General features: G+C 49.1%; 1 protein-coding gene across 3 annotated transcripts in view; it reads right to left on the bottom strand.

The window, feature by feature from the left end:
- LOC113591058 (CUGBP Elav-like family member 5) overlaps positions 1–25,667 on the bottom strand; it is a 104,443-nt gene that overhangs the window by 37,690 nt on the left and 41,086 nt on the right. For all 3 annotated transcript variants that reach the window (XM_081722684.1, XM_081722683.1, XM_081722685.1), the window contains exon 3: positions 16,602–16,650. In XM_081722684.1, coding sequence (XP_081578810.1) covers positions 16,602–16,650 — 49 coding nt within the window. The remainder of the gene's footprint in view (positions 1–16,601; positions 16,651–25,667) is intronic.

The raw sequence follows: 25,667 nt of genomic DNA, 5'->3' as shown, positions 1-25,667 counted from the left end.
TAATATTCTGAACCCCATTCATTCTGGTCTGCTCAGCACCAGACCTGACATCAGACCTCAGGCCCCTCCACATCAGACTTCAACCAGCTCTCTGGAACCGGGCCGAGGTAGCCTAGAACAACCCTTGGTGAGTCTGTCAGAACTTTACAAGATCTGAAACATAATTGGTGTAATTAAATCTCGAGGTGATTACAGTCATTTTCGAGTGAGGTGAAAGTCTGCAATTTCATCGCCCTGAATGCGAACGGAGAAATCTACAAGCCCTAGACTCTCATCAAACTCCCTCGCTCTCTCTCTCTCTCCCTCTCTCTCTCTCTCTCTCTCTCTCTCTCTCTCTCTTTCCTGGGAGGACGAGTCGCTGAGCAGGGACAGGAAGGCAGATGCTGAAAAGCTCACGCTTAATTGGTTCCATCTCAAAATGTTTTCCTCCAATTAGAGGGCTTGCCCAGGTCCCACCGTAACTGGGGATTTGATAGCTCATTTACGCCGCTCTCCATGGAGACTCTCCCCAGACCCCACGTCAATTAATGACACACAGAGGACAAAAGCCCGACAGGCTGCTAGCGAGCATCCCTCACTCTTCACGTGTGTGCATGTGTGCATCCCATTGGCCAGTAATCAGAAGGTTGCCAGTTCAAGCCCCACCACTGCCAAGTTGCCACTTTTGGGCCCCTGCGCAAGACCCTCAATTAATCAAATTGCACTCAGTCGTAATTTTAAGTCACTCTGGATAACAAAAAAAAAAGTGTCAGCTAAATGCCATAAATGTAAAATAACACAGGAAACAACTATTAAATCATGCCAGTTGTTTCTACCTTGATTCTAGGTTTGTGGACATCTTTCAGCGTCTGTTTGGTGGATTATGCGTTAGGACTGTGTTATGTGCCGATATTTTGTGTTCAGGTCACGCTTTTGAGTCTTTGATCCGCTCATCGTTTCCATAATCAAGCGAAGAGTAAAATACCTCCTCTCTGGCCCGTGTGAGAGATTTACGCTCTCGGCCAGTCCTGTGGTGCTCTTTGAACTGTGTGTACGTCTCACAACATTAGCCTGGGACGTCTGTTTACTGCTGAGGAGCGCCTGGGTAAGGCGGCTCATCAAAGGTCACAGGCTGGGGGTGTTTTGGCCGTGACGGGCAGGCTTGTGGGCTGCGCGTGTCGGGACCGCCAGGGAAACATCAAACGTTCGTCGGGGAGGCTGGGAGGGGGCATTAGCCGCTCCAGGCCGGCGTCTGGACTGTATCAGCTCACGTGATCTGACAAGCTAATGCCAAAGCTATGCCCACCGGAGCTGTTAGTTTCGCAGGAGCTGTGCTGAGCTCACAGAGATACGGCCGTGCCGAACTACGCGCACGCTCAGGTAAAGGTGGAGGGTTTTAAATCAGGTGGTCAATGCGAGAAGCCTCTGAGTGGGAGGAGATGTAGACCACGGTGTAGACCACGGTTTCCACCATTCTCGTACGGCACTACGCTGTTCGGCTAATGGTCAGGTGACCCGCTAGTTTGGAGTCAGGAGGGTCTTCCACACTTGGCATCGCTGTACATGACTTCTGTGCACACGGTCACACACTCGGTCGAGAAGCTCAGGAAAACGACCATTAATCCCCAACTCTCTTCCCTTGGATGAATGACAGCAACCCCACCTCCCTTCAACGCTGACTCGAGAATATCCACTCTTGGCAAACATACATTAGCCTATAACCAACCCAGTTACCCCATCTGAATTATGAGGGCTGTAGTCATGCTAGCTCCATTTCTCGACAGAATAAGTGTAGGCTGAAGTAGAAAAACACACACACACACACACACAAAAACCTTTGCCGTCGTTGTGCAGCAGTGGGTGTGTTCTCAGCTCTCTCCTCTCACTCATTCACGCCTCACCAAAAATATCTGGAGACAAGCTAAGCCTACAGAGACAAGTACATGATGAAGGAGAGGAGAGGAAGAGGAGGAGAAGAAGGAGGAGAGGAAAAACAGGATCGTCAGATGGCAGAAGAAGAGTCTTGGACAAAACCAAATAAGGACTGACACATTATTCGGAGGGTGGGGTGGGGGGGGTTGATCTTTGAGCACACACAGAGAAACACGAGTGGATAAAAACCCTTCACAACAGTGCACCAGACAGCTGTTATTTCTGGCCATTTCAACAGACAGAAGCTATTAGCGGGAAATAATTAAAACCATTCCGTTCCCTGGTTTGTGTAGTTTTCTGTAGCCACGGGTCCTCCCATCATCCCTGGCTCGGCGCAGCAGGGCAGCTGTGGAGGCTAACATTATTTCTAATTACAGGCTCTCTTCCCCTGTCCTTCAAACCGCAAATATAATCCCGCCGGTGTCGGAGCTGATGTGCCGATGCGGACGCGGATGACGCCGTCAAACCGAGCGCGGATCTCGGACTGCGGCCCACAATTAGAACGAAGTACAGATGTGAAGACAGGAGACGTCTAACCCGCCCCGGAATGACACCGTCCTCAGTTCGCATGGGTGAGGACGACGTCCGCGCGGACACCCGTCCTAGATAGACTCTTTATTTCTCGGCATCAAAGCGGAACAAATGTTGGCTAATATGAATGTGTTCTGTGACCATGAAAAGTCCTCTTATGCTCCGCTCAGCAAGGCACAGTGTACACACCCACACACGGCCTGACTCCTGGGTGGGGATCAAGAGATCTTGCTACACCGGGGAGTCTGTTTTCTCACGTTAATAACACCCTGATGTCTGCCACCTGTTCTGCAGGACCACGTCTTGAGTCCGATCAGAGCAGGCCCCTCCTCCGGGCTGCACGGACCCGCCGCTCGCCAGGGAGACGGACGTGAACCCGGACCTCCTTCTCACAACAGGAACGCCGACGACTGGTGCTATCACGTAGAGAGCCACACCAGTATCTCATGGATTCAGGATGAATTCGGTAAAGTCGCACTCCGGTTCAGTCCGGTTCAGTACCGGCAGTGTAAACACTGACACTAACTGACACACACGACATTCCCACGACATACAGACAACATTCCTACAACACAGACATGACATTCCCATGACATACATGTGATACAGCTGCTTCAATCTGTTCCACATGACCCTGCATGCAAATTACCCAGTGAAAGAAGATGTTTGATTGGCAGCACCACGATGGGGGCGGGGCCGCAATCACCGTTCACCATCAGCTAATATTGTTTTAGTGAGTAATGTTTTAGTGTTTCCATGACAACAGTGTATTACCACCAACCCACCGAAATCACCCTATCTCGTTTAATTTGCGATTCATTATCAGTGATGCCAAACATTTTTTTGCATCTGCACCAGTTTGTAAAGGAAAGAATTCTGGACTAGAACGTCTGTAGTACACTACAGATGAGTGGACTAGATCTTCTGCTGTACACTACAGATGAGTGGACTAGATCTGCAGTACGCTACAGATGAGTGGACTAGATCTGCAGTACACTACAGATGAGTGGACTAGATCTTCTGCTGTACACTACAGATGAGTTGACTAGATCTTCTGCTGTGCACTACAGATGAGTGGACTAGATCTTTTCCTCAAAGCTAATGTATGCAGTCACTAAAACAGTGCTCTGGGCGGGGGGGTATGGGACTTTCCTGAGCCCAGCGATCAGCAAATAAAGATCTCAACACAAGTCTGTCTGGCTGTCTGTCTGTCTCTGTGTGTGTGCGTGTGTGTGTGCCTGTGCGTGCGTGTATGTGTGTGTGCATGTGCATGTGCGTGTGTGTGGGCTGTTGAGTTGTTTGGGCTCAGAGAAGTGGTGGAATGCTGTGGTGATCAAGGTTTGTAGAACTGAGCCAAAACCACAAACACCGCATACTAAAGCTTTAAACATCCACACTGCTGTTGTTTCAGAGACACTCACAGTCTTATGTTTCTACTTACTGATTTCACATGTGTGTCCTAAAGACACCAGCTTCGTACATTCATGGGTACATCAGTACAGCTGGAAGCACCTAACCAATGAACCCACCTTAGCACACTTCACTTGAGCGTCCGTGTGAGCCAACACACAGGCCACACCACGTATGTAGCCATACAGAAAAGGCAACAGTTTCGCTTCATGTTCGTCCTCTGAACTTTGATATGAAGAGCTTAAGAACACAAGCAAATACAAGAGTTTGGATTTCAGCATCCCAAACACTAATAGACGGCATTACACCATCTGCCCCTTCAAACAGAGGCCTGTCTACCCTCTCTGTATCTCTCTCTCCCTGTGAGTCTCTCTCCGTCTCTCTCTCTCTCTCTGTGTCTCTCTCCCTGTCTCTTCCTCTCACTGTCTCTCTCTCTCTTTCTCTCTCTCTGTGTGTGTGTGTGTGTGTGTGTGTGTGTGTGTGTGTGTGTGTGTGTGTGTGTGTGTGTGTGTGTGTGTGTGTATCTCGCCCTGCTCTGGTCCACAGGGAAAAGGGCATATCGTTATTTCCCGTTAGCTCATTCTTCCCGTCTCTCCCTTATTTAACCAGCTCGGACCATCGGGGGCTCGGCAGGCGCCGTCTGTAAACGGCATGTCTAATCTTAGACATGCAGTACTCCCCGCACGGAAAAAAGGCTCGAGGCGGCCTCGGGAACCATTGGCGTGCTCTCACCCCACGGCGGCCTGCCGAGGCCGGGGAAGGAGCGGCGCATGCTGGGAACGTGGTCCCATCCGCAGGGTCCCTCGAGATCAGCACCCAGGAAGCCTATCCTCGGACGGCAGGAACCCTGCAGGAATCACGCCCTCCCAATTCAAAGGCGCGGTCACAGGCTGCGCCAGCAGGGGGCGCTCCTCTGGTTTTCCAAGCCCATGACACGCGCACACTGGCGCGTTTCTTTACTGCGCAGCTCGGGATGAGCAGGGCCTATATTTAGACTGTCACGAAGCACACAGTCAGAGTAAACAACCCCGGAACATGGAATTCTGTCTTCCACAGATGTCGGGATTACGCATGCGATACCTCGGAGGATTCTGATCCTCGTGTCCGTGCTTTTAGGTGTGCTTACAAAGGCGGAAACAGCAACGTAAGGACTTTGGTGATGAACTGGAATGGGCCTGTGTACATTTGTCTGGGCTGGGAGGTGCGGAGGCTACGAATGACCGGATCACGCAAAAGGTTCAGCTGAGGTTTTTATCCCTGTTTTAAAAATTGTTTTTTTTTGCTTTGTTGTTTTTGCTTCTCTTGTGAACATTAAACTTTCCCTCCTGTCCACGTCAAATCTGACTACGCACAAACACGTGCAGACACACACACACATGCACACACAATTCCCAGAGACGGCTGAGTTCAAGGCTGGATTGTTTAATTAAGTCAGATTACATTTGGCTCACTACATCCACTCTCAGAGGGGGGAGTCACAAAGCAAACACCCAGCGTGTGTGTGTGTGTGTGTGTGTGTGTGTACGGCGCACATATGTATGCGTGAGAAAGAGGGAAAAAAGAGAGAGAAAGACAAATCGAGCACAGCACACGTGCTTGGCGTGTGCCGCCAGCACGTGTGCTATTATTCCAGCTCTAGCGGGGATGGCACCGGATGGCATGGATTTCCATGCAGACAGAGCATGAGGAGATCGAGCGCCTAGACTTCGAGCTTTCTTTTGGGGGAAGGCGGAGAGGCTCCACGTGATCCCAGTGCCCACCCCCCTCCCCCCAGTCCGGACCCCCCGACTCCCAGCTCTAAACCGCTGGGGTCCCTCGCCCGGAAACCACTTCACGAGAGGCGCGCGGTCGCTAATCGCACCGCGCGCACGGGAACGTGTTCTGTTCCAGACACGTTCGCGCCGTGCAGGCAGATGCCGTTTGTGCGCTGGCGAGGACGGCCTTCTCAGACGCTGCTACGAGCTTCACGCCGAGGCTGGACGTGGCCTCCTGGAGTCTAAATAACCTCGCTGCCAATCCCTTTATAACAGGTCAGCAAGCATCCCAGGTCTGTGAGCAATATTCCGTCTGCCTCCCCCTCTCCGGATGCATCTGCTGCCTGTGGTGACCATGGCAACAGGCACCCCCCAACACACATACACACACACACACACAAACACATTATCTCCTTTTTTTGAAGTCTGAATGGCCCTGGTGCGGGCCAGAGTCCTGAACAGTGCGCAGGCATCTGTGTTATTATTGCCTGAGTGGAACTTCACCGCAAATGGACTTGGAGCTGGCCAGGGTCCTGAAATGCTCACGCGGCCATCTCACTGGCTGAGTGGTTTTCAAGGTTCAGTGCAGTGTGCGCAGCGCTGGATCCAGTCACCAAGGACTCCCGGGAGACCAGCGCGCCTGCGTTCTCTCTGCTGGGTCAAATGCACCCTGTGCTGATTTCAACGCAGGGGCTGGCTCTGCTCGGAAACGGATGCACACGAAGCGGCTAGCCCGTGCAAATATAATCAAGAAAAGGTTATATTCAGACTCCAACCCTACGACAGTGAGAAGTAACGGCTTCCAGTTGTGAAGCGGAATGACAGAGAGGGGAAGAAAGAAAGACAGTGAGAGAGAAAGAGAGAGAGTGAGGGAGGAAGAGAAAGAAGACAGCTGTAAACGAAAGAGAGGTTCTGAGTGAGCTGATGCACTAACACAGCCAAGGGGAAAAAAAAACAAACACGCTCCATCATTTTTAGCAGCAGGTTCATATTTCAGGGTTCCTGTGTACACCCCCCCCCCCCCCCCCCCCCCGCCTCGACGCCCCAGTCTGAATCTCCTCCATTCTTCGGGGAATTGTGTTAAATAGTGGTCCTACAAAGGACGGCATGCGAGCATCAGCGAGGAGGCCTCCGGCCCTTGGGTTTGCGCCTTGGTCAAATGCAGCGTCGGACTTTGGGCCGAGCGGGGCCCCTGTGGGCTAGGAAACCCCACGGCAGGGCCAACGCAGCTTTTGTTTGCTTTTGGGGTGATGGCGGTTCGCTGCTGTGTGTTTTCTCCGGCACGGCGGGGACGGCACGCCTGCGTAAGCTGCTAAACAAAGTCTGCTGCTGTTCTGGCACTTTCATATCAACAAACAATGTTTACCCAAGCAAGTGCTTACCGTGACAACAGAACAATACGCCACAAACTTCAAGTTATATTTCAAGCAACGCTGTCGCGTTACATCAGCCGCGCTCCTCCTGCTGCACCTCGGGTTGCGTCGGGTCGATACAAGCACAGAGTGTAGCCTACGAAACACACAACCCAGCCTGACTCCTGCGTCTAACCGTGAGCGTCCGAACGCTCAGCACGTTCCAGCTGTTGTTTTGGCTACAGCGCCCAGACTTCCCTGCGACACAGGGGTCAGCGGTGCAGAACGCCCCAAGTCTCTGCGCCTCGCCCGGCTTACTGCTGGTCCGGCCACTCCTTGTATGGGCGTGGAGGGCGAGGGCCCTTTCCGCGTGGCGCGCTCTCTCCCGGACGGCGTCTGGCCGGGGCGGAGTTTCTTACTTCTCTCCACCTCATTTGCATACATCAATAAAACAGACCTTCCTTGGGAGATCAAAGTCCACTCCTTGCAGAAAAATTCTACAATCGAAAATCATTTCCATAAATATGGAAACCTTGATCTGGTGAAATCAAAGACGACCCAGCTCGATTCATCTAAATACGCGGCTAATAAACAAATAACGCCACAGTCGTAAATGTCACGTCAGAGAATGGAAGGGCCAAAAAGACGGGGAGTAAAAAACATACTGCACTCAGTGAGCTCCACGGCGTCGGGGAGAGAGCCAGGGAGAGAGGAGAGAGACAGAAGTCATTTGCCTGGATTCAAACCTTAATAAAAGGCTTTGAAAGGCCTGGAGGTGAATGAGGTACATGAAATCCCAAGAATAAAGCCAACCTAACCCAAACCATGACTGACACATGCACACACACACACACACAAGAGGGGGACGTCATGGAGCCACATCACACTGCACGGCATCCCTGTCATTTCAGTTACCAAACAGAAGCGTCAAAATGTCAGCCGTGTTCCAGGCGATGTTTACCCTCGCTAACGCCGCTGCAGCACCGAGAATGAAATCCGGGACCGCAGCCGCGCATGGATCACAGCACGGGATAAATTATGCAGATAGTGCACGTCAGAAAAAAAGCTTCCAACACAGGTGCTGTGGAAGCACGCAGGCACACACACACACACACACACACACACACACACACACAAACATCCCACAACAGGTCATTGCAAAATCTGCTGAAATCCCAGTCCAAGAAAACAAGCTATGAACTCCAGGCATTAATAATGTTGTGTAAAGCACTTTAAATCTTGCACTCAGAGAGTCAGAATTAGACGTACAAACATGGGCGTCGTGTGTATTTAAGGGCACAAGCCACAACCAATTCATTCAACCAAATATAAACCATCTATACTTCCAGGAAGAAGCTACAACCAACATGTTATTGTTGCCTCTTTTGGTCTCTGTTGTTTCTAATGTTATTGCAGTGTCCAGGGTTCATCAGAGGAGGCTGTCTCCCCCTTTGAGTCTCGGTTCCTCTCAAGAATTCCACCTCCTGCTCTTAGGAAGTTTTCCGTGCTACTGTCGGCTTCCACCCGCTCAGCGGGGGCTGGGACTCGGACATGTGTAAAGCTGCTTTGTGAGAAAGGCTGTTGTAGAAAGCGCTCCAGAAATCAATCTGACTTTGACTCCACAAACTTGGGCTTTTAAACCTGGAGATGATACTGAGAACTGCAACGAGACTTTGAGATGGAAACGACGGTGTTTGTGTGACGGTAACGTCCCTGTGGGGAAGTCTCGCCGCGCAGCCCAGCTGATGCTGTCCCGCTGACGCCAGCTCGCTTTGTGTTGCCGTTAGTGTGTCAATCGGGGGAGAAGCGCGAGCACTTTGACCCTGATGTGGCCGGCTGACCCTGTCAAGCAAACCTCTGAAAAATAAGTAAGACAGACAGAGTTCAAAATACAAGGAGGGTAGGCAGGAGGGCAGGACAAGAAGCCCTGAGGCGACCTGACCCGCGACGTGAGCATCCCTGTGTCCTCGCTTGTAAATCGATCGCGGAGAACATTAAGGTTTGTTTAATTGCAGCATTAAAGTGCGAGGTGATCTGTCCAGAGACCCAGCTAACAACCTGGAGCTGGGCTTTTCCGAGAGGGATGACCGGTGTCATCTTACCGAAACACTCCGCTTTAGCGCACGTAAACGTTTCAGCTGACGTTGCTCTTCACCGCAGACGGAGCCCAGACGGAAGGCTGACCGTTGGACACCGTGTACGTAGTTAAGACTGTACACAAAACATGATCCCTTTAATACACCTAAAGCAATCAACAACAACAACAACAACAACCCGTCCGTAGCCTGACTGGCCATCCGCCTCCTTCGCTGTCAGTGTTGTGTGCAAACGAATACAGATTCGGAATTGGAGTCATCGGTCTGAGTGACTGTGGATCTGAGACTCCCATGCACCCACCAAGCCAGCGAGTCCTGAAGAACTGTGGAGAAGAGGAGGAGGATTGAGTCCTGAGGAGGATTGAGTTCTGAGGGAGGCTGACAGCTGAGAAAGCGTTTCCTAAACAGCACATGAACGTGCACTGTAATAACATGGCGCATCGCCATCGGTACGTGTTGTGTGTATGTGTGACATTTGCCAGTGTGTCACCACAACCCTGCCCAGCGCACCACAGAAGCAGAAATATCTCCCAAGGGGATAAGTAATTCTAGCTTTGTTTTCCAGCAAAACTGTGTCAAGTTGTATAAATGTTTAATTAAGATCAATAATGCGAAAAACTACAATGTAGTGGTGTAAAAAAAGAAATACAGCCTGGTGACATTTCCATGCTAATTTGGACTTTCGGCAGACCTTACGTTGAGCGAGTCCGTTTCTTCAAACCTCTTGCTATTTGGAATGCTGATAAACTTAAAACTCATATCGAACTCAGTAAACGCGGAGCTGTTTTCCTAAAGGTCACGTTTTGCATCTGAGAGCAGGAAATCAATTCTCCAGTCAACTTTCTTGTCGGGACTTCATTACAGTAACGCAGGAGTGCGTGCAGCACCGGGGATGTCGTTGGATTCTGCTCATCAGATCGCTGTACGACAGCCTGGATGGTAGCCTCCAACCCCACCACGAAGATCTCGCTGTATAACGGGCGTAGTTCACAGTGCAGGGCCGCAGATGTCACGGAGCGGTTATGGCCACATCCTTTGGTACGTCTCCTCGGCTGATGGCGAGGGATCTGGTTGCGGACACGTCGCAGCGGTTCCTGGCAGGAGCCATCCAAGCTCCTCTGGGTGAGCACTGCCAACGGAAGTGTCGGCTTTTGAACACGTGCGATTTCGTCACGTCGTCGTAATGGATGCGGTATCTGTGTTTCTGTTTTGCCATCATTTTCATTCTGTCCTGTTTTGCTGTGATCTCATCTTGTTCTCCTTATTTTATATATATATATATATATATATATATACACACACACACACACATAAAATCAAGGTTAAAAACTTGAATATCCTCATCTGCGATGTTTCCAGGAGATCACCTGATCTGGAGTGAAAAGGAGAGACTATGGAGAGCTGGGTCCTGGCCAGCCGGCGGACGAAGTCTCTCATGGAGACTGGGTTTGAGAACACGCTCACGGGTCAGCACAAACCCAGCAGCTCCACGTCCACTGTCCCCGTCCTGTCCCAGGCTCTCCTGCCTCCTGTTGTTTTCTCCTCTCGCTCTCTTTCTCTCTCTCTCTCTCTCTCTCTCTGTCTCTCTCTTGGTCTTTCTCTGTCTGCTCTCTCCTTTTCTGGAAGACGTGGATGTAAAGTGCATAGTATAAGAAGACTGGATTTCATAAGTGAACCACACTGGCTATTAACAGAGTTTCCATGCGATAGCACACTGAAGACTGAAGTCTCTGTAATTGCCTCCCTCCTGGTGATGACTCATACCAGTCAACAGCCTCTTCTGTGTTCACACATCTAAGATTAGTTCTAATTTTACCAGCCAGGTTGGCACATAACTCATGCGTGGTCTCTTGAGATACTTGACAGGCATTTTGATAAACAAACCTGTACAGTCCTTTGGAGGTTTCCGTCATACTTCTGGTTACTTCAACTTGGTCCAGAATATTTAGCTTATTAAAAGTAGGCTACAGCAGGCTGTATGTTAAAGTGATAACTCTGGTGTTGTTATGGTGTCTGACATACCCTTGCAGGCAAACCGTGCCGGTTATCCTGCTCTGATTGGGCCATTAAAACATTTTCAATCTGGCAACCTTGGCCACTATTGTCTCTGACCTCAGAGGATAAGCCATGCTGATTATAAGTGGGTGTTGCCAGGTTGGAGTGATTGCAGTAATTTCACTGTAGACACAATGACCCTGTGAGCTGGTAACAAAAGCTCCGTATAGTAGCACACAACACACACACACGCACACGCGAGCAGCACACACACACAGCTGCAAACATGGTTAATGCAAACCTACATCCATCGTAAACGAACACCATCCATTATAAATCCAATCAATGCTATTGTCTTTTATAAGCACAGAGGGCCACGCAGGCTTTTTATAATGTATGAGGCATTTTGTTAACGATCAGTACCACACGGAAAGGTCAAACCGTAACGAGTCTTTCTGCTAATATGCTAATATGGAAGCCAGGCTACTGATTGCAGATCAAGAAACATATGTTTAACAAAGCCAAACTCCAGAACCCGTCCAAGGCTGCGACAACGCTGCGTTCCGCCACGAAGCTCCCAAATACGAGCCGCGGGGACAGTCTTCCTGGACCACCTTGGGTTAAGCGCGTTCTTGTCGAGGGCAACACGTGGGCTTCTCGTTGCCATTGGCAAGGATCGGAGAGATCGCCACAGAGATTTAACCACGGTACAAAGCCCGGGCGAGCGCACCATTAGCCCGGCGGCACGGTACAGCATCGGGGGCTGCGGTGTGCATGTCTTTGTACTCAACCCGGAGCACGCGGCAGGCGTGGGCAGAATCAAGGGGCAGTTCATTGAAAGACGCAAACCCAGACAGCAGCAGCGCAAAGCTAACGTGAACCGGCGGGTTTACTGAACCGATACCGTCCATTTATTGCTAATCACAATAGCGTCATTTGGCCGGAATGAATTCGGTTGCATTTCAGCAAATAAGTGTCATCTTCATTACACAAGTAGAATATTCATTTTGTTCATTTGCATTTCTGGAATCAACCGAGATAACGTGTCTAATATTTCAACATTACCTCCTCAAAGCTTTCTTTCCCACCTTTCTGCTAGACATTACATGGACTCCATAACAGCCTGCATAGATGATCTATACTGGATTTTCAAATATTGATCTCAGTCATCAGTACTAAGCAGAATCAGGGCCAGAGGCAAAAAAGAAACAAACTAAATATTTCATAGCAGAACTTAGCCTGGTGTCTCGGCGCTCTAAGTGCTGGCCCTCTCATTGGGTGATTGCCGGTTCAGTCCCCGGGGGATCCCAGCAGCGTCTCTGGCTGGGAGGTCCAAGACAGGGTAATTGGCCTTGCTCGCGTGGTGGGTTGGATGGCTTCCTCCTCCACCCCTCACTCAACATGGTGCTAACCTGGTGGTTTCTGTTGTCCTCCCAGTGTGTTTCAGCCATCCAGTTGATGCTCTAGTGGCGCTTAGACATATCTACATGTGCGAGCCTCCACCCTCCCAACTGATGGAGGGACTTGGAGCCAGTGGGCAGAAAGGAAGATGACCAACATTGGGAGAGAACTGGGGTTAAGAAATAAAAGAATTAAAGAATCGATACGCATACACACACCTGTCTAAAAGTGCCATATTTGAGATGAACACTGCGGATCACGGAAAGAGTATCTCAATGTTTTCCAACTTTCTCTCACGCTGCCCATATCACTCACTCCATCCCTCCGGATTTGTTTAACCACCTCTGAAAATAAAGCCTCTCTGTGTTAGCCTAATACTGTTTCCCCCCTACTATGGCTAAGGGTTAAAAATTATTGTTACCATGTAATGGAGACTTAACACTTGGATTCGTCTAAAGAGCTAAATTTAGGCCCATTTCCAAGACAGCTAAGTGCTCCTAGAAGCTCCAGCCACGCGTCATTTAGCAACGGATGTAACTTTTGGCTAGTCTGGTAACGGCGTTCTCCGGTATGCTCTGCTGACAGCACATGCGCATTCTGCTCACGCCTAATTACACGGTCTGTCTTCCCAGTACCGCCATGAGCCTGCGCGTTAGCAGTATGCTAGCACTTCCATCCCGAGATAAGATAAACCCTAGCACATTCGGAGGTCATAGTGGCGGGAGCGGATTCGGCACACGTTTACGTAACCCTGCGGGTCTGGGCGGCGCGCGGCATTGTGCTGCCCCCCATGGCCACTTCAGCAGAGAGGTCGGTGGAGTTGACTGCTGGCGGAGCTCCCCATGAGCGGAGCCCGCGCCGGTCATGCCGGTTCCACCCCATTGCAGAGACATCAAACACACGGAAGCCCCTTTAGATGGCTGACTCTATGGCTGCTGGCGCCGCAGCTGGGGGGGGGCTCTTTTGTCTGGACTGCAGAGGAGCACTTGGTATTCCAGAGCTATCGCGCCATCCTGGCAGGTGAGGGATGAACATCGTTTATGATGGAGCAAAGAGAGGGAGTCTGGCTTGGAGACAGAGAGCTTAGGCCACCCGCCTTCCTGTGTGTGTGTGTGTGTGTGTGTGTGTGTGTGTGTGTGTGTACTAGTAAAAACAAGAATGTCTAAAATGTTTGAGGGTACATTTACAGACACTAGTGGTTGGCTGATGTTCCGAGCGTTGGGAGACCGTTGGACCATAATAATAAGGCTGATTTTGTGTTGTTCATTTTAAAATGAACATTAATTTAACATTCAAGTTGATAAATTTGTTATGTCTTCAATGTCTCTGTTTTCTCATTTGTTATTTCAATTACATGGATTTTATCTGCAGTGAACTTAATTTAAATAAAAAAATGTGTCAAGTAAATACCCAACAAGGAATCAAAAAACTACATTTCTTTTAAAAAGAAAACAATAAAAATGGCTGACCCTGATTATCTAAAAAATTAATCGATCAACCACTAAAAGACAAACTTATTTTAAATAAAAGTAATACAAAAAAAATAAAAGATTCAGCATTAAACATAAATTGTTAAAGTTATGCCTAAATGAATGTTTTATGGTTAGGGTTTAAGATTACTTTGTTACTGAATAAGTATAAAACTAAAGTAGTGTGTGTGTGTGTGTGTGTGTGTGTGTGTGTGTGTGTGTGTGTTTGCGTGTGCGTGTGTGCGAGTGTGTGTGTGTGTGTGTGCGTGTATGTGTGTGCATATGCACACATGGATGCATCTATTAAGTAGATGTCCTGTGAATCTGAGTAAATAATGTGGAAATTCTTCTTCTGTCCCCATTTCTCTGCTTGTTCTCCTGTTTCTCTGCTTGTTCTCCTGTACTCCGCCTGCTCTCACGTTTCCCCACCAGTGCTGTTGGTGCCCTTGTAGTGGATGCATCATTTCACTGGTCCAAGTTTTCAAGGGCACCATTTCAGTGATAGTAGATAAACCCTGTTGTTTTTCTGCCTGCAGGCTATTACAAGCTCGGGGTGGCGTAAGCGCGTGGTGCTCAGGTCACAGCATGCAAGCAAATCTTTGGTTGTGTTTCAGCAGTGGAGACCAGGGGTAGCAGAGGGAAAGCTGGTCTCTGTCGTCAGCACAGAGAAACTGACCTGGGTGGAGAAGAAGAGTGATATGTGCAAAGGCCACAGCAGAGAAACACACTTAAGAGTGTGTGTTCAGCAGAGAAACACACTTAAGAGTGTGTGTTCCGCAGAGAAACACACTTAAGAGTGTGTGTTCAGCAGGGAAACACACTTAAGAGTGTGTGTTCAGCAGAGAATCACACTTAAGAGTGTGTGTTCAGCAGAGAAACACACTTAAGAGTGTGTGTTCTGCAGGGAAACACACTTAAGAGTGTGTGTTCAGCAGAGAAACACACTTAAGAGTGTGTGTTCCGCAGGGAAACACACTTAAGAGTGTGTGTTCCGCGGGGAAACACACTTAAGAGTGTGTGTTCAGCAGGGAAACACACTTAAGAGTGTGTGTTCAGCAGGGAAACACACTTAGAGTGTGTGTTCAGCAGGGAAACACTTAGAGTGTGTGTTCAGCAGGGAAACACACTTAAGAGTGTGTGTTCAGCAGAGAAACACACTTAAGAGTGTGTGTTCCGCAGGGAAACACACTTAAGAGTGTGTGTTCAGCAGGGAAACACACTTAAGAGTGTGTGTTCAGCAGGGAAACACACTTAAGAGTGTGTGTTCAGCAGGGAAACACACTTAAGAGTGTGTGTTCAGCAGGGAAACACACTTAGAGTGTGTGTTCAGCAGGGAAACACACTTAGAGTGTGTGTTCAGCAGGGAAACACACTTAAGAGTGTGTGTTCAGCAGAGAAACACACTTAAGAGTGTGTGTTCAGCAGGGAAACACACTTAAGAGTGTGTGTTCAGCAGAGAAACACACTTAAGAGTGTGTGTTCAGCAGGGTGACTCACACGGACATGCATAGAAAACGGGGCAGTGATGCATCTGCATGCACACACACACACACACACACACACACACACACACACACACACACACACACACACAGGGACTTCACATCTACTAACTGTCAGTCACTGTAGTTGGATGTGAAATTAGATCAGTGTCTCTTGTATGCAATGAGAGGGAATGCGGTCTGAGAGTCTAAGAAACGTCAAGGGACTTTTATGCTAAATTAACACTGACTGCCTGATTCTCACATCCATTTCCCCCCACCCCCCCACATACGCGCACACACACACACACACACACACACACACACACACACAGCAGAGGACAGTAGTATTCTTTCTCCTCTTCCCCTAATAAGAGCACTGTTGGCTTGTGCAGTATATTTTAATAATTACTATAAAAACAATTTACAGTTTCCTGCCACAGCTCGCCGAAACACTTAAGTTCACTACATACTCACAACATCTCCTTAAAAAGGAGCTGAAAACACACAAATACACTCAAGAGCACTCTCACACAGGTATAAACACACACACACAATACCTCACAGATACACGAGAACACAAGTGAGAAAAAGAGAGAGCGGTTAAGGACCTTGGCAAAAGTTTCTACCATGCTATTGATCACTCTGTGCACTGTGCAGTTGTCTCTCCCCATCACACACACTCTCTCTCTCTCTCTCTCTCTCTCTCTCTCTCTCTCTCTCTCTCTCTCTCTCTCTCTCTCTCTCTCTCTCTCTCTCTCTCTCTCTCTCTCTCTCTCTCTCTCTCTCTCTCTCTCTCTCTCTCAGGCAAGGCTGTGAAATCCCAGGCTTGGGTCCCACTCACTGCTCTAATGACTTTTTAATTTACAGTCTAATGGTAATGGGCTCGGCAGGGCCAGGACATGGCTCGCACCCGCGTCTCCACTCAATAAACGCAATCACTTTAGTCAAAAGGAAAAAATCCCACAACAGCCGCCGGGGAGGGGGGGGGGGGGGAGCAAGAGAGGTGGCAAAAGAGAGAAAACGAGAGAGAGAGAGAGAGAGAACAGGTTCACTTGGGTCAGGGCTAATATTGAGAGCTAGAACAAAACCCACATGCAAGAAAGCAGAGAGAGAGAAGAAGAGAAAGGGTGAAAGAGAGAGAGAGAGAGAGAGAGAGAGAGAGAGAGAGAGAGAGAGGGAGTAATAGAGTTAGGTATACCTCCACGACTTTCACTGTCAGCTGGTTTAACCTGAATCGGCCGTGTCATCTGTGAGGGAGAGAGAGAGAGAGGTTAATCCTGGGTGTAAGCATGAGACCAGTACATTATAGAACATGGTCTGTGAGTGCAGCTTTTTAAAAAAAACACCAAGCATCAGAGTGCACACACACACACACACACACACACACACATATATACACAAAGACATACTCACAGACATGCCTACATGCATGCATGCACATATATAAACACACAGACACACATGCAAACACAGACGCGCGCACACACACACACACACACACACACACACACACACACACACACACACACACACACACACAGGCTCACAAACATTCTCTGCTTCAGAAGGAAATTGTGATTTTCAGTACATGATAAGATGCAATGTGAGCACACGGCAGATGAGGTTTGGGGTCTAACTCCATCCACACAGTTATCTGCACAACACCACCCTTACAGAACCGGTCACTCCATTAACCCAGCGAGGCCCGGCCCGGCACACCCGGACTCCCCGGAACAGAGATAAATGTTCCCAACAGCTCCAACTACTGCTCCGTCAGCTCCTCACTCTACATCCCTCCATCTTAGTGCTATGCTGCTCTTTTTTTTGCAGTTTAGACAGATGTTTGTTTCTCTCTCTCGCTCTCTCTGTCTGTCTCACTCTCTCTCTCCTTCTCTGTCTCTCTCCATCTGTGTCTTTCTCTCTGTCTCTCTCTCGCTATCTCTCCCTCTCTCTCACTCTCTCTCTCTCTCGTGAGGCTTTTTTGTGCACGCGCAATGCGCGTCACGGAGCAGAGAGACAGATGGGAACGCGCTCCAGCTCCTGGAAGACGCATTAGCATTTGTTTACTTTCCGATGTGGGAAAGAAGAGCGGTTTGGTGAAGGGGGCCGGGGGGGGGTTGCATCTTGCGCGTCTAATAAGCGGTCGTTGAGAGAGAGGGGATCTCGGGTTTACAGCTCTAGTGTAATCAAATGTAATCGGGGCTGATTAGGTGATCGTCCCGTGGGGCGCAGGGACGGCTTAAGCCCGCCCTTGCCCTGTGAAGGGGTGGAAACTGCACTGCCTCGTGTCTCTGAGAGTTCCAGCACAAAGAACTGGAGCAGGCTGTGTTTAGATAAACAAAGAAAGATGCGGGGGGGGGGTTAGAGGATGGAGGAGAATAAGAGAGACCAATGGAAAGATGAAACGGAGGTGAGAGAGCGAGAGTAGGGAACAGCAGGTGAGTTCCGCAGTTGCCCGTAGCGCTGTTGCCTTGGCAGCGGTGATGAAAGCCTTCCCTGTAGTGAGTTGTCACAGTTCGTGCAGCACGGGGGAGTTCAGGCACAACGGGAAGCAGCGGCTACAAGGGGCCGCGACAGGAAGTCAGCGTCAGTGCTAACGGGATAGTGCTTACACAACGCCCCCCACAAACACGTCAAAACAGGCTTTAGGCTTTCAGACACAGACGATCAACGCTACGTCACAGCTGTGGTGGTTCGCGACGACTCCTTTTCGCCGCTGTGTCCTTGCGGACAGCGGGGAGCTCCAAACCCGTTGTGGATCTAGTCCCGTGTGCCTGTTCATTCAAAGCGCATCTGAATATGATGGGAGCAAAAATCAGCGGCACTCCGGAAAACTCTGGGAATTCTACAGGAACACACAGAGACTGAGGCATGCGAGAGCTTTTCCGAGGCGGGCTCTAAAATGCTTACATACTTAGCTATCTCCCTAACCACCATCTTAACACACAACTTAAAAATATGCATGACACATAACCGCTACGGATTGCATGCTCCAAGGATACCATTAGTTCTGTAATTCTATTAAATATATTTTAAATACTCAAATGCACCCAATTCTTTCATTTTTTTTCAAGCAACACCATCCAAGCCGCCCAAATCTTGCAACATTTCCAACGTTAATGTAAACATGAACAGCGAGGCTCCCGAGTCTCTTCTACTGAGATGGTTCATCTTCTTATACACCTTCATATTTTCACATATCTTCATCTTCCTTCTCTTCACCGCATAGTCCAACTTCAGGGCCGCGGGGAAGATGTGGTGCTACGCGTATTTTGTGTTACGATACTATTTCAAACATTCAGACAGATTCGACGAAGAGCCCAAAGTTACAAGACCAACTCTCATCTTTCTTTTCTTCTGAGCCAAAGGCACTGTGTGCTAATGTACTGAAAGACATCGTTGAGACACGTGTGCTTACGTGTACAGGGCACGAGGATGGCGTCGTGTGATGTTTCCACGGCTGTGGCGATAATCAGGGTGATGATACAGCTGTCGTAGTGACAAATTAGCCACCTGCCGTAAGACACAAATTTATGCGCAAAACACATAAATCTTTGTGCTGTGTAATTACTCTAATGTGCATTGTATTCCACTCGTAGCTGCTTGCCATAACTGATGACAGAAGCAGATATGGACCAGTAAAAGGCCTTTGACACTACATAAATGTATACAGAGCATCGTGTGCAGCATGAGCAGTGTGTTTACAGAGTCCCTGTGTATGAACGCCTCTAACCATAATGCTCACTGTGGTTAGAGGTGGAATTTAAGATCCCTGTGCCGGTTTATACACCTTCCCTCAGCAGTGTGCGTCCTCCGGAGTTGGATGAATAACCAATTAGCAATCCCCCCCCCCCCCCCCCCCCGCAGCACACGGCAGCGTTCTTAACCCCCTAGTTCCGTTCAAACTCTCAAACGCTCCCTGATTCAGCTCATGAACGGCGTGATAATTAGCAATGCGGCTTGTGCCTCTTTTTTTTAAAAAATAAATAAGATAAACACATGGAGAGAAAGAGGTAAACAAAGACCAACATAAGCGCAGCGCGAGACAGATAAAGAAACACAAGGGAGGTCCCGGGGAATGCAAAAATCAACCAGCTATTTAAAACGGGGCCAAAACCGCCGAGCAGCATCTCCTGTCAAAGAATGTGGACAGTTTGAGCAGCTTCTCTGCTCGCTCGCGGAGGAGTTCCTTACGCAGAAGCCTTTTATAATGCATGTCTGACTAAACTTTCTATTAGCAACTTTGTGTGTGTGTGTGGGGGGGGGTCATTTAACACTGACGATTTCACCGTTTGTATCAGGTTGATTTCCATATCGCGCCACTGCACGTTCGCACTGCTCCTCTGGTGGAGTGCGACTAAGAAAGGTCAGCCGTTCAATCGCGCTGGCCTTTGTGCGGACTGCAGACCGAGCTTGTACCGCGCAGCGCCACTAAGTAGAATTAATGGCCGTATTGATTGCTCTGCCCACAACTCAAATTGAACCAAGCAGCACTGGCTTTCGGCGCCAGCAACCAAGAACAGTGGGATCCTCAAGACCCCCCCACACACACACACAAGTTCATGCACACACACACACACACACACACTCACACACACTCACACACACACTCATGACCGTAACACTCCGAACTCCAGGACCAAACGTCTTATTTAGACGGTACTAAAGCTGCGATTGATTAATGAACGAGATCGTTACGGGAGAATGTCAGCGTGCACTGGCACACGGGTCCGAGTATGAGTCAGAACCTGGATCCAAGTGTGCGGAACCCACTAGCCCAGCAGCAAACGACAGCCTTAAACAAATGCGCAGGGGTCGAGCGATCACACCCCAACAGCAGCTCGGGTCGTTATCGATCAGAAGGAAACGTCTCGGCGTCGGAACGGTCACAAGTGTGCAGAGATTGAGTTGATGTAGGACATGCCGTGCGCTGTTCGTAATACAAGAAATGTTGCCAAATGCAAACACTTGTAACAGAAACCATATGGTTTTACCACTACGGGTGACACCGACATAGTCACACCGCCCAAAGCCCCACCCTATCGTCCCCACCCCGCACTTTGCTCCCGCCGCTCAGTGCACCTTAAGCAGGACGGGTGCGCACAAGGAGAAAACTAGGACACCGGAATGCTATGAAATAAATGTTTCATCGGTAGCGATTCTCTCCAGAGTAGAATGTAAGTTTCTCTGTGTTTTTTCCTTTGTTTAAGCCAAATGTTCCTAAGCGATACCCAAACTTCAGTACGTCACTCCCCACCCCCCAATAAAGCGCCAAGCCTCATTCATTTCGCGCGCCAGACTCATGCTGCCATGACACAAAACAATCAAGCACACACTCAAACACACACTCAAGCACACACTCAAATGACACCCAAGCAGTCAGATTCAGAGGTGGTGGGAGAGGTCCGCGAGGGAGCAAGAGCATCGGTGCATGCAGCTTCTCTCTCTCTCTCTCTCTCTCTCTCTCTCTCTCTCTCTCTCCGTCTCGCGCCCTCGTTCACCAGGGGTTTCTGCATGTGTGTTTGCATTAAAGCGCCGCAGCTGTCGGAGCGGATTACAGTGGTCCGGTTAACACTGCTGCACATATATGACAGGCGTGATGGGGAAAGAACTAATTCGGGCCAGATGGATGTGACATCAGACAGTCGAGGAGGGCAGCGGGCCGGGGGGGGGGGAGGACGTTGGTATAGGGGAGGCGACACCCAGATTACACTGAAAGAACCTTTGTTTACGCGTGCTGAGACTCGCGACGCATTCAGTGTATAATTGCACAGCAGAGTTAACAGCACACTCTTTGCCGTGCTAGCTTAAGATAATGATTTTGGCACGAAAACAGGAGAAGGAAAAAAAACCACGCACGCAGGCAAGCGTTTTCCGCTTAAATGTTACTTTGATTGGTGCCACGTAGGAGTGTGACAAACAGCAAATGCCAGTGCCATGCTCTTTGCACTCCTGGCTTCCTGTCAGCCAGGAAACGCATCATAAATGCGCACCGGGTGAGGCAGGGTGACTGCTTGGGTATAATCTGTGCGCCAGCGGCACCTACCACACTCTGAGCGCCTGACCATCTGAATTAATGGGGTCAGGCCCACGTGACCAGCTACTCTCATTTATATGTAAATGACTGCGCTGTAACCTCCATCCTCTTTCCCTCACACACACACACACACACACACACACACACACACACACACACACTTACACACACACACACATGTGCGCGCACACACACGCACACTTTTACTGATGCACTTGCTAAAACGCTCAGGCGGACACACGCTACCAATTTCATGTATGTTAACACGCCCATGCACTCCTAAGGAACCCCAGTCAGTGACGGGCCATGAAGATTTCATTGTGCTTTGTCATGGGAGAATTAAAAGACTCTCATTCTGACTTCTGAGCAGCTTCTGGGCCTCCAGTGTGGTCCAATGGGAAGAACCTTGAGCACTAAGACGGGTTTCTGTAGGTTGCCGATTTTCGGCTGGAGCTTCTGTGAAGGTCTTTGGACGGAAGGGGAGCTTCATGCCTGAGAGTCTTTATTCCTCTCCACCGAGGAGCCAGACACCCACTTCATGCTGGGAAATTGGTGAGTGTGCCCTCTGAGCCACGACTAGCCCATAAACACAGATCAAAACATTCCATTCTGGATGGTTAAGATGGGATCTGTACTTATGCAGGCTGTGCGTGTGTGTGTGTTTCAGCCCAAATACATGCCTACATTAGAGTTCAGCCTTTGAAACACTCTGAGCTCTGATTTTAAAGAAATAAATAATGGATGTTGTACAATTTCTACAGCCCCAGCTGCTGCCGGTCCTCCCTACAGCACGGGAACGCTTAAACCCAGGAACCTAGAAAAACATCTCACTTTATGAAATAAATGATTTTCTTCAGTAGTGCAGTGGCGGGTATGTAAAAAAATGCCCACAGCAGTTTTACTGAAGGCAGGTCAGTGCATTCTGTGAGCTCTGCTTATCAGAGTGGCTTTCTAAGTAGAAGCCCGAATCTTGCAGTGCACTCGTGATCTGTGAGAATTACCGAGCCTTCTGGAGCTGGAAATCCAGGCAGTGGTGAAGCAAACAGCTCAGAATGCTCTCGGCATCGGCGCAGAGGGGGGATTCAGAGCTGGCACTTCCTTCACAGGAAGTCCTAGTTTCTCCACCTTCTCCATGGGAATTGCTAGGGCACGTCCCCCAAGGCTGAGTCGAGGAGGGGTCGCGGAGGGTGTGTGACGTGCTCGTGTGTGTTAAAGTGTTCATGTGCACCGGCCATATTGATTTTGGCCACTGGTGGGAAGTGCTAATGCTCTCCGTGGAGTTTGTGAGTGTTATGGGGCAGGAAGGTGAGGGGCGTCAGCGGGAGAGACAGCAGGTCACGTCACCTCCTCTGGTCTCCTCTCGGCGGATCATGAAGAACACCATCCAGCAGAAAAGGCTATTTCAGTGTCCCTAGGATGACTCACTGTGCGCTGTGCAGCCTTTATTAAATATAATTATTTAATATAATTCCCAATTTTGCAGAGCACGGCTTCAGTTCCATGGCGGAGAGGAGATGCTTCCTGAGGGCCGGGAGGAGACGCAGTGGCTGTGGATGGAGGATGTATTTCATACAGGGAGCAGGAGTTACTGGAGTCCTTCTCCTGAACTCCAGTTATTGCTTAACTGTATATCACATACGGGCAGGACGGTGCATTCATTAAAGTTCCACTTTGCAATGCAGTCTCCCATTTTATGGCTGTGAAAATCTGACAAGAGGCGCCAAGGCCACCTGTGATTGGTCAGGATGCTCCAAGAATGCATGCGCAGGTGCTTGCTATTGGTTGTAATGCTCATGTAGGGGTTGCAGCATTTCTGCAGAGCCAGTAGCACCTAGTACAAATGAATAACACACCCTATATAGCCAAATTAAACAGTGTGTCCAACGTCCATGCAGTGACCCAAGGATAAGCCAGCCCTGAAGCACTGCTGGAATTATGCACAGGCTTGTGCCTGTTCTTTGGGATTTATTTATTTTTTACCCCAGTTTGCTCTAATTTATTCAGTGAATACACATGTAGCCAGTCGCCACATTTTCAAACTTCCGGGAGCGCTGGCATTCAGCTCCACCGACACCTGCATGTTGCCCGCGTTGGTCAGCGCCAATGGGAAGGCGAGAGAGGAGGTCCAACCCACCTAGAGTGAAGACTCCCACCCAGGGTTGGCTTTGGTCACTCCAGGGACTGGACCAGCAATCGCCCAGTGATAGGACTAACGCTGGACCACTGAGCCACTGGGCAGCACATGGGGGGGGGGGTCTACGTGTAAGTGTAAGGCTTATTGCGTTCGTGGGCAGCTACACTGCTACGGTGGCTGACTAGAATAGGGACCTTAATGAAGAGAGAGAGAGAGCAAGAGAGAGCGAGAGAGAGAGAGAGAGAGAGAGAGAGAGAGAGAGAGAGAGAGAGAAAGGAGTGCATGTGAATAGAGGACTGGGGATAAAGATGGGGGTGAATAGAGAAGTGAATAGAGAAACAGGAAAAGAGAGAACGGAATGAACGTAGCACAGCTATGGGAGAGGAAAAGAAGGATGTTTGTGCTAGGTGTTTGTAGGGTAGGTGAGGTGGGGGTGTTTGTGGGGTAGGTGAGGTGGGGGTGTTTGTGGGGGGTGAGATGGGGGTGTTTGTGGGGTAGGTGAGGTGGGGGCTCTCTGTAGTGAAGCCTGAACTGCTTTCATCCAGAAATCCTTTGACCCCCCAGTCTGCCAGCATGCCAACCATGAGAAGATCTTATTCTGCCTCATCTCTCTCTCTCTCTCTCTCTCTCTCTCTCTCTCTCACACACACACACACACACACACACACACACACACCTGCCATGTCCAATAACCACAGTGATAAAAAACACAGATCAAACTGAGGTCTGATGTCTTTCAAAGAGAGAGAGAAAGAGGCAGAGAGAGAGAGAGAGGGAGAGAGAGACAGAGAGAGAGACAGAGAGAGAGAGTGACAGAGAGAGAGGGGGGAGAGAGGGAGGGAGATTTTTTCCTCTTTCTATTTGCTCTCTATTCCTTGAAGGTGAAACATCAAACATTCAAAGCGTTTCTTTACATGCCATTGGAGAGGGAAAACAGGTAAGAAGATCAACTTCCTCCCACAACAAACTCCTTTAACCAATCAGCACATCAAACACCAACAACACATTACACACTGCACGATCTCCACTGAAGCCCATCAGAGTGGCGTTTGAGCGACAGGCCAGCTGTGGGTGAAACAGCCTAACAGGCTATCAAATGTTTCCATAGTGCATGTGCTTTCACCATCAGCCTGGACGGCATCTTTCATATCCTCGTTCACAGTTCAACAGGGGCTCGCACAACCATCTCCTAAAGACAAGCTCTAATTTTCACATTTTGTCCACTGTGAAACATATCAACACCGCTGATCTAGAACTGACCTGTGCTCAGAGACTGTACCTGATGGAGCCCTGCCACATGCCAGCCTTCCTCATGTCTCACTGACCCGAAGCCAGTTTCTACAGCGTTCTAGGCGCGACTGAGGTCTCAGCTCCGCGCTCACTGTTGGGAAGTAGCGTTACACGTGTGACGGCTACACGGCCATCGCGTGTTTTCCACCAAGCCTAGCCGTTTCTGTTTTATGAGAATGTAGACGTATTCCACTGATCACCACTTCCAAATATGTCAATCACTCCATTGTCAAAACAAGAGTGGGAAATGAACATCAGGCCAAAAAGAAATTTGAAAAAATGAAAAGGTAGGTTCTTATCTCTGAAGAGACAAAAAAGAGACGATGTGAATAACTTCAGAGAGTTCTGATTAACTTACTACGTCTGCGTAATGTTAAATGTCAGTTAGAATCAATGTGCCAAAATATTTTTGAATTGTTAACAAGCTAATGGTACATTTCACTGTACGCTAATGAGTCTTGGGCACAGACTATTGTCATTTTGTAACGGGAAAGCTAGCTAACTTCAACGTCCCTCTCCAAAAGTAATGTCCCAGGTTTCACGGTTCTCATCGCAGGGGGCGTTTCACTAATAAGTACGGTAGCACTGGTGACTGGCTCTGATGTTTAATGTTGCATACTTTGCAATTTAGTTGGTGCCAGGCAGTGTTAACATATTATACACAACAGCCTAATGCAAACAGAAATGGCATCTCCGGCCAAACAAAAATGAAAGATGTTTATAACTCAATAAAAAGCAGATGTATACTCTCTTAGGAGCTAACTACTTAAGATGGAAGGCTTCTATAGCAAGCCAAAAAATGT

Source organism: Electrophorus electricus, chromosome 11 (assembly GCF_041902795.1).
Source record: "Electrophorus electricus isolate QZ-2024a chromosome 11, ASM4190279v1, whole genome shotgun sequence".
Taxonomy (NCBI): Eukaryota; Metazoa; Chordata; class Actinopteri; order Gymnotiformes; family Gymnotidae; genus Electrophorus; species Electrophorus electricus.
Note: the sequence above shows the minus strand (reverse complement) of the source record. Positions and strands in the feature narration are given on the sequence as shown.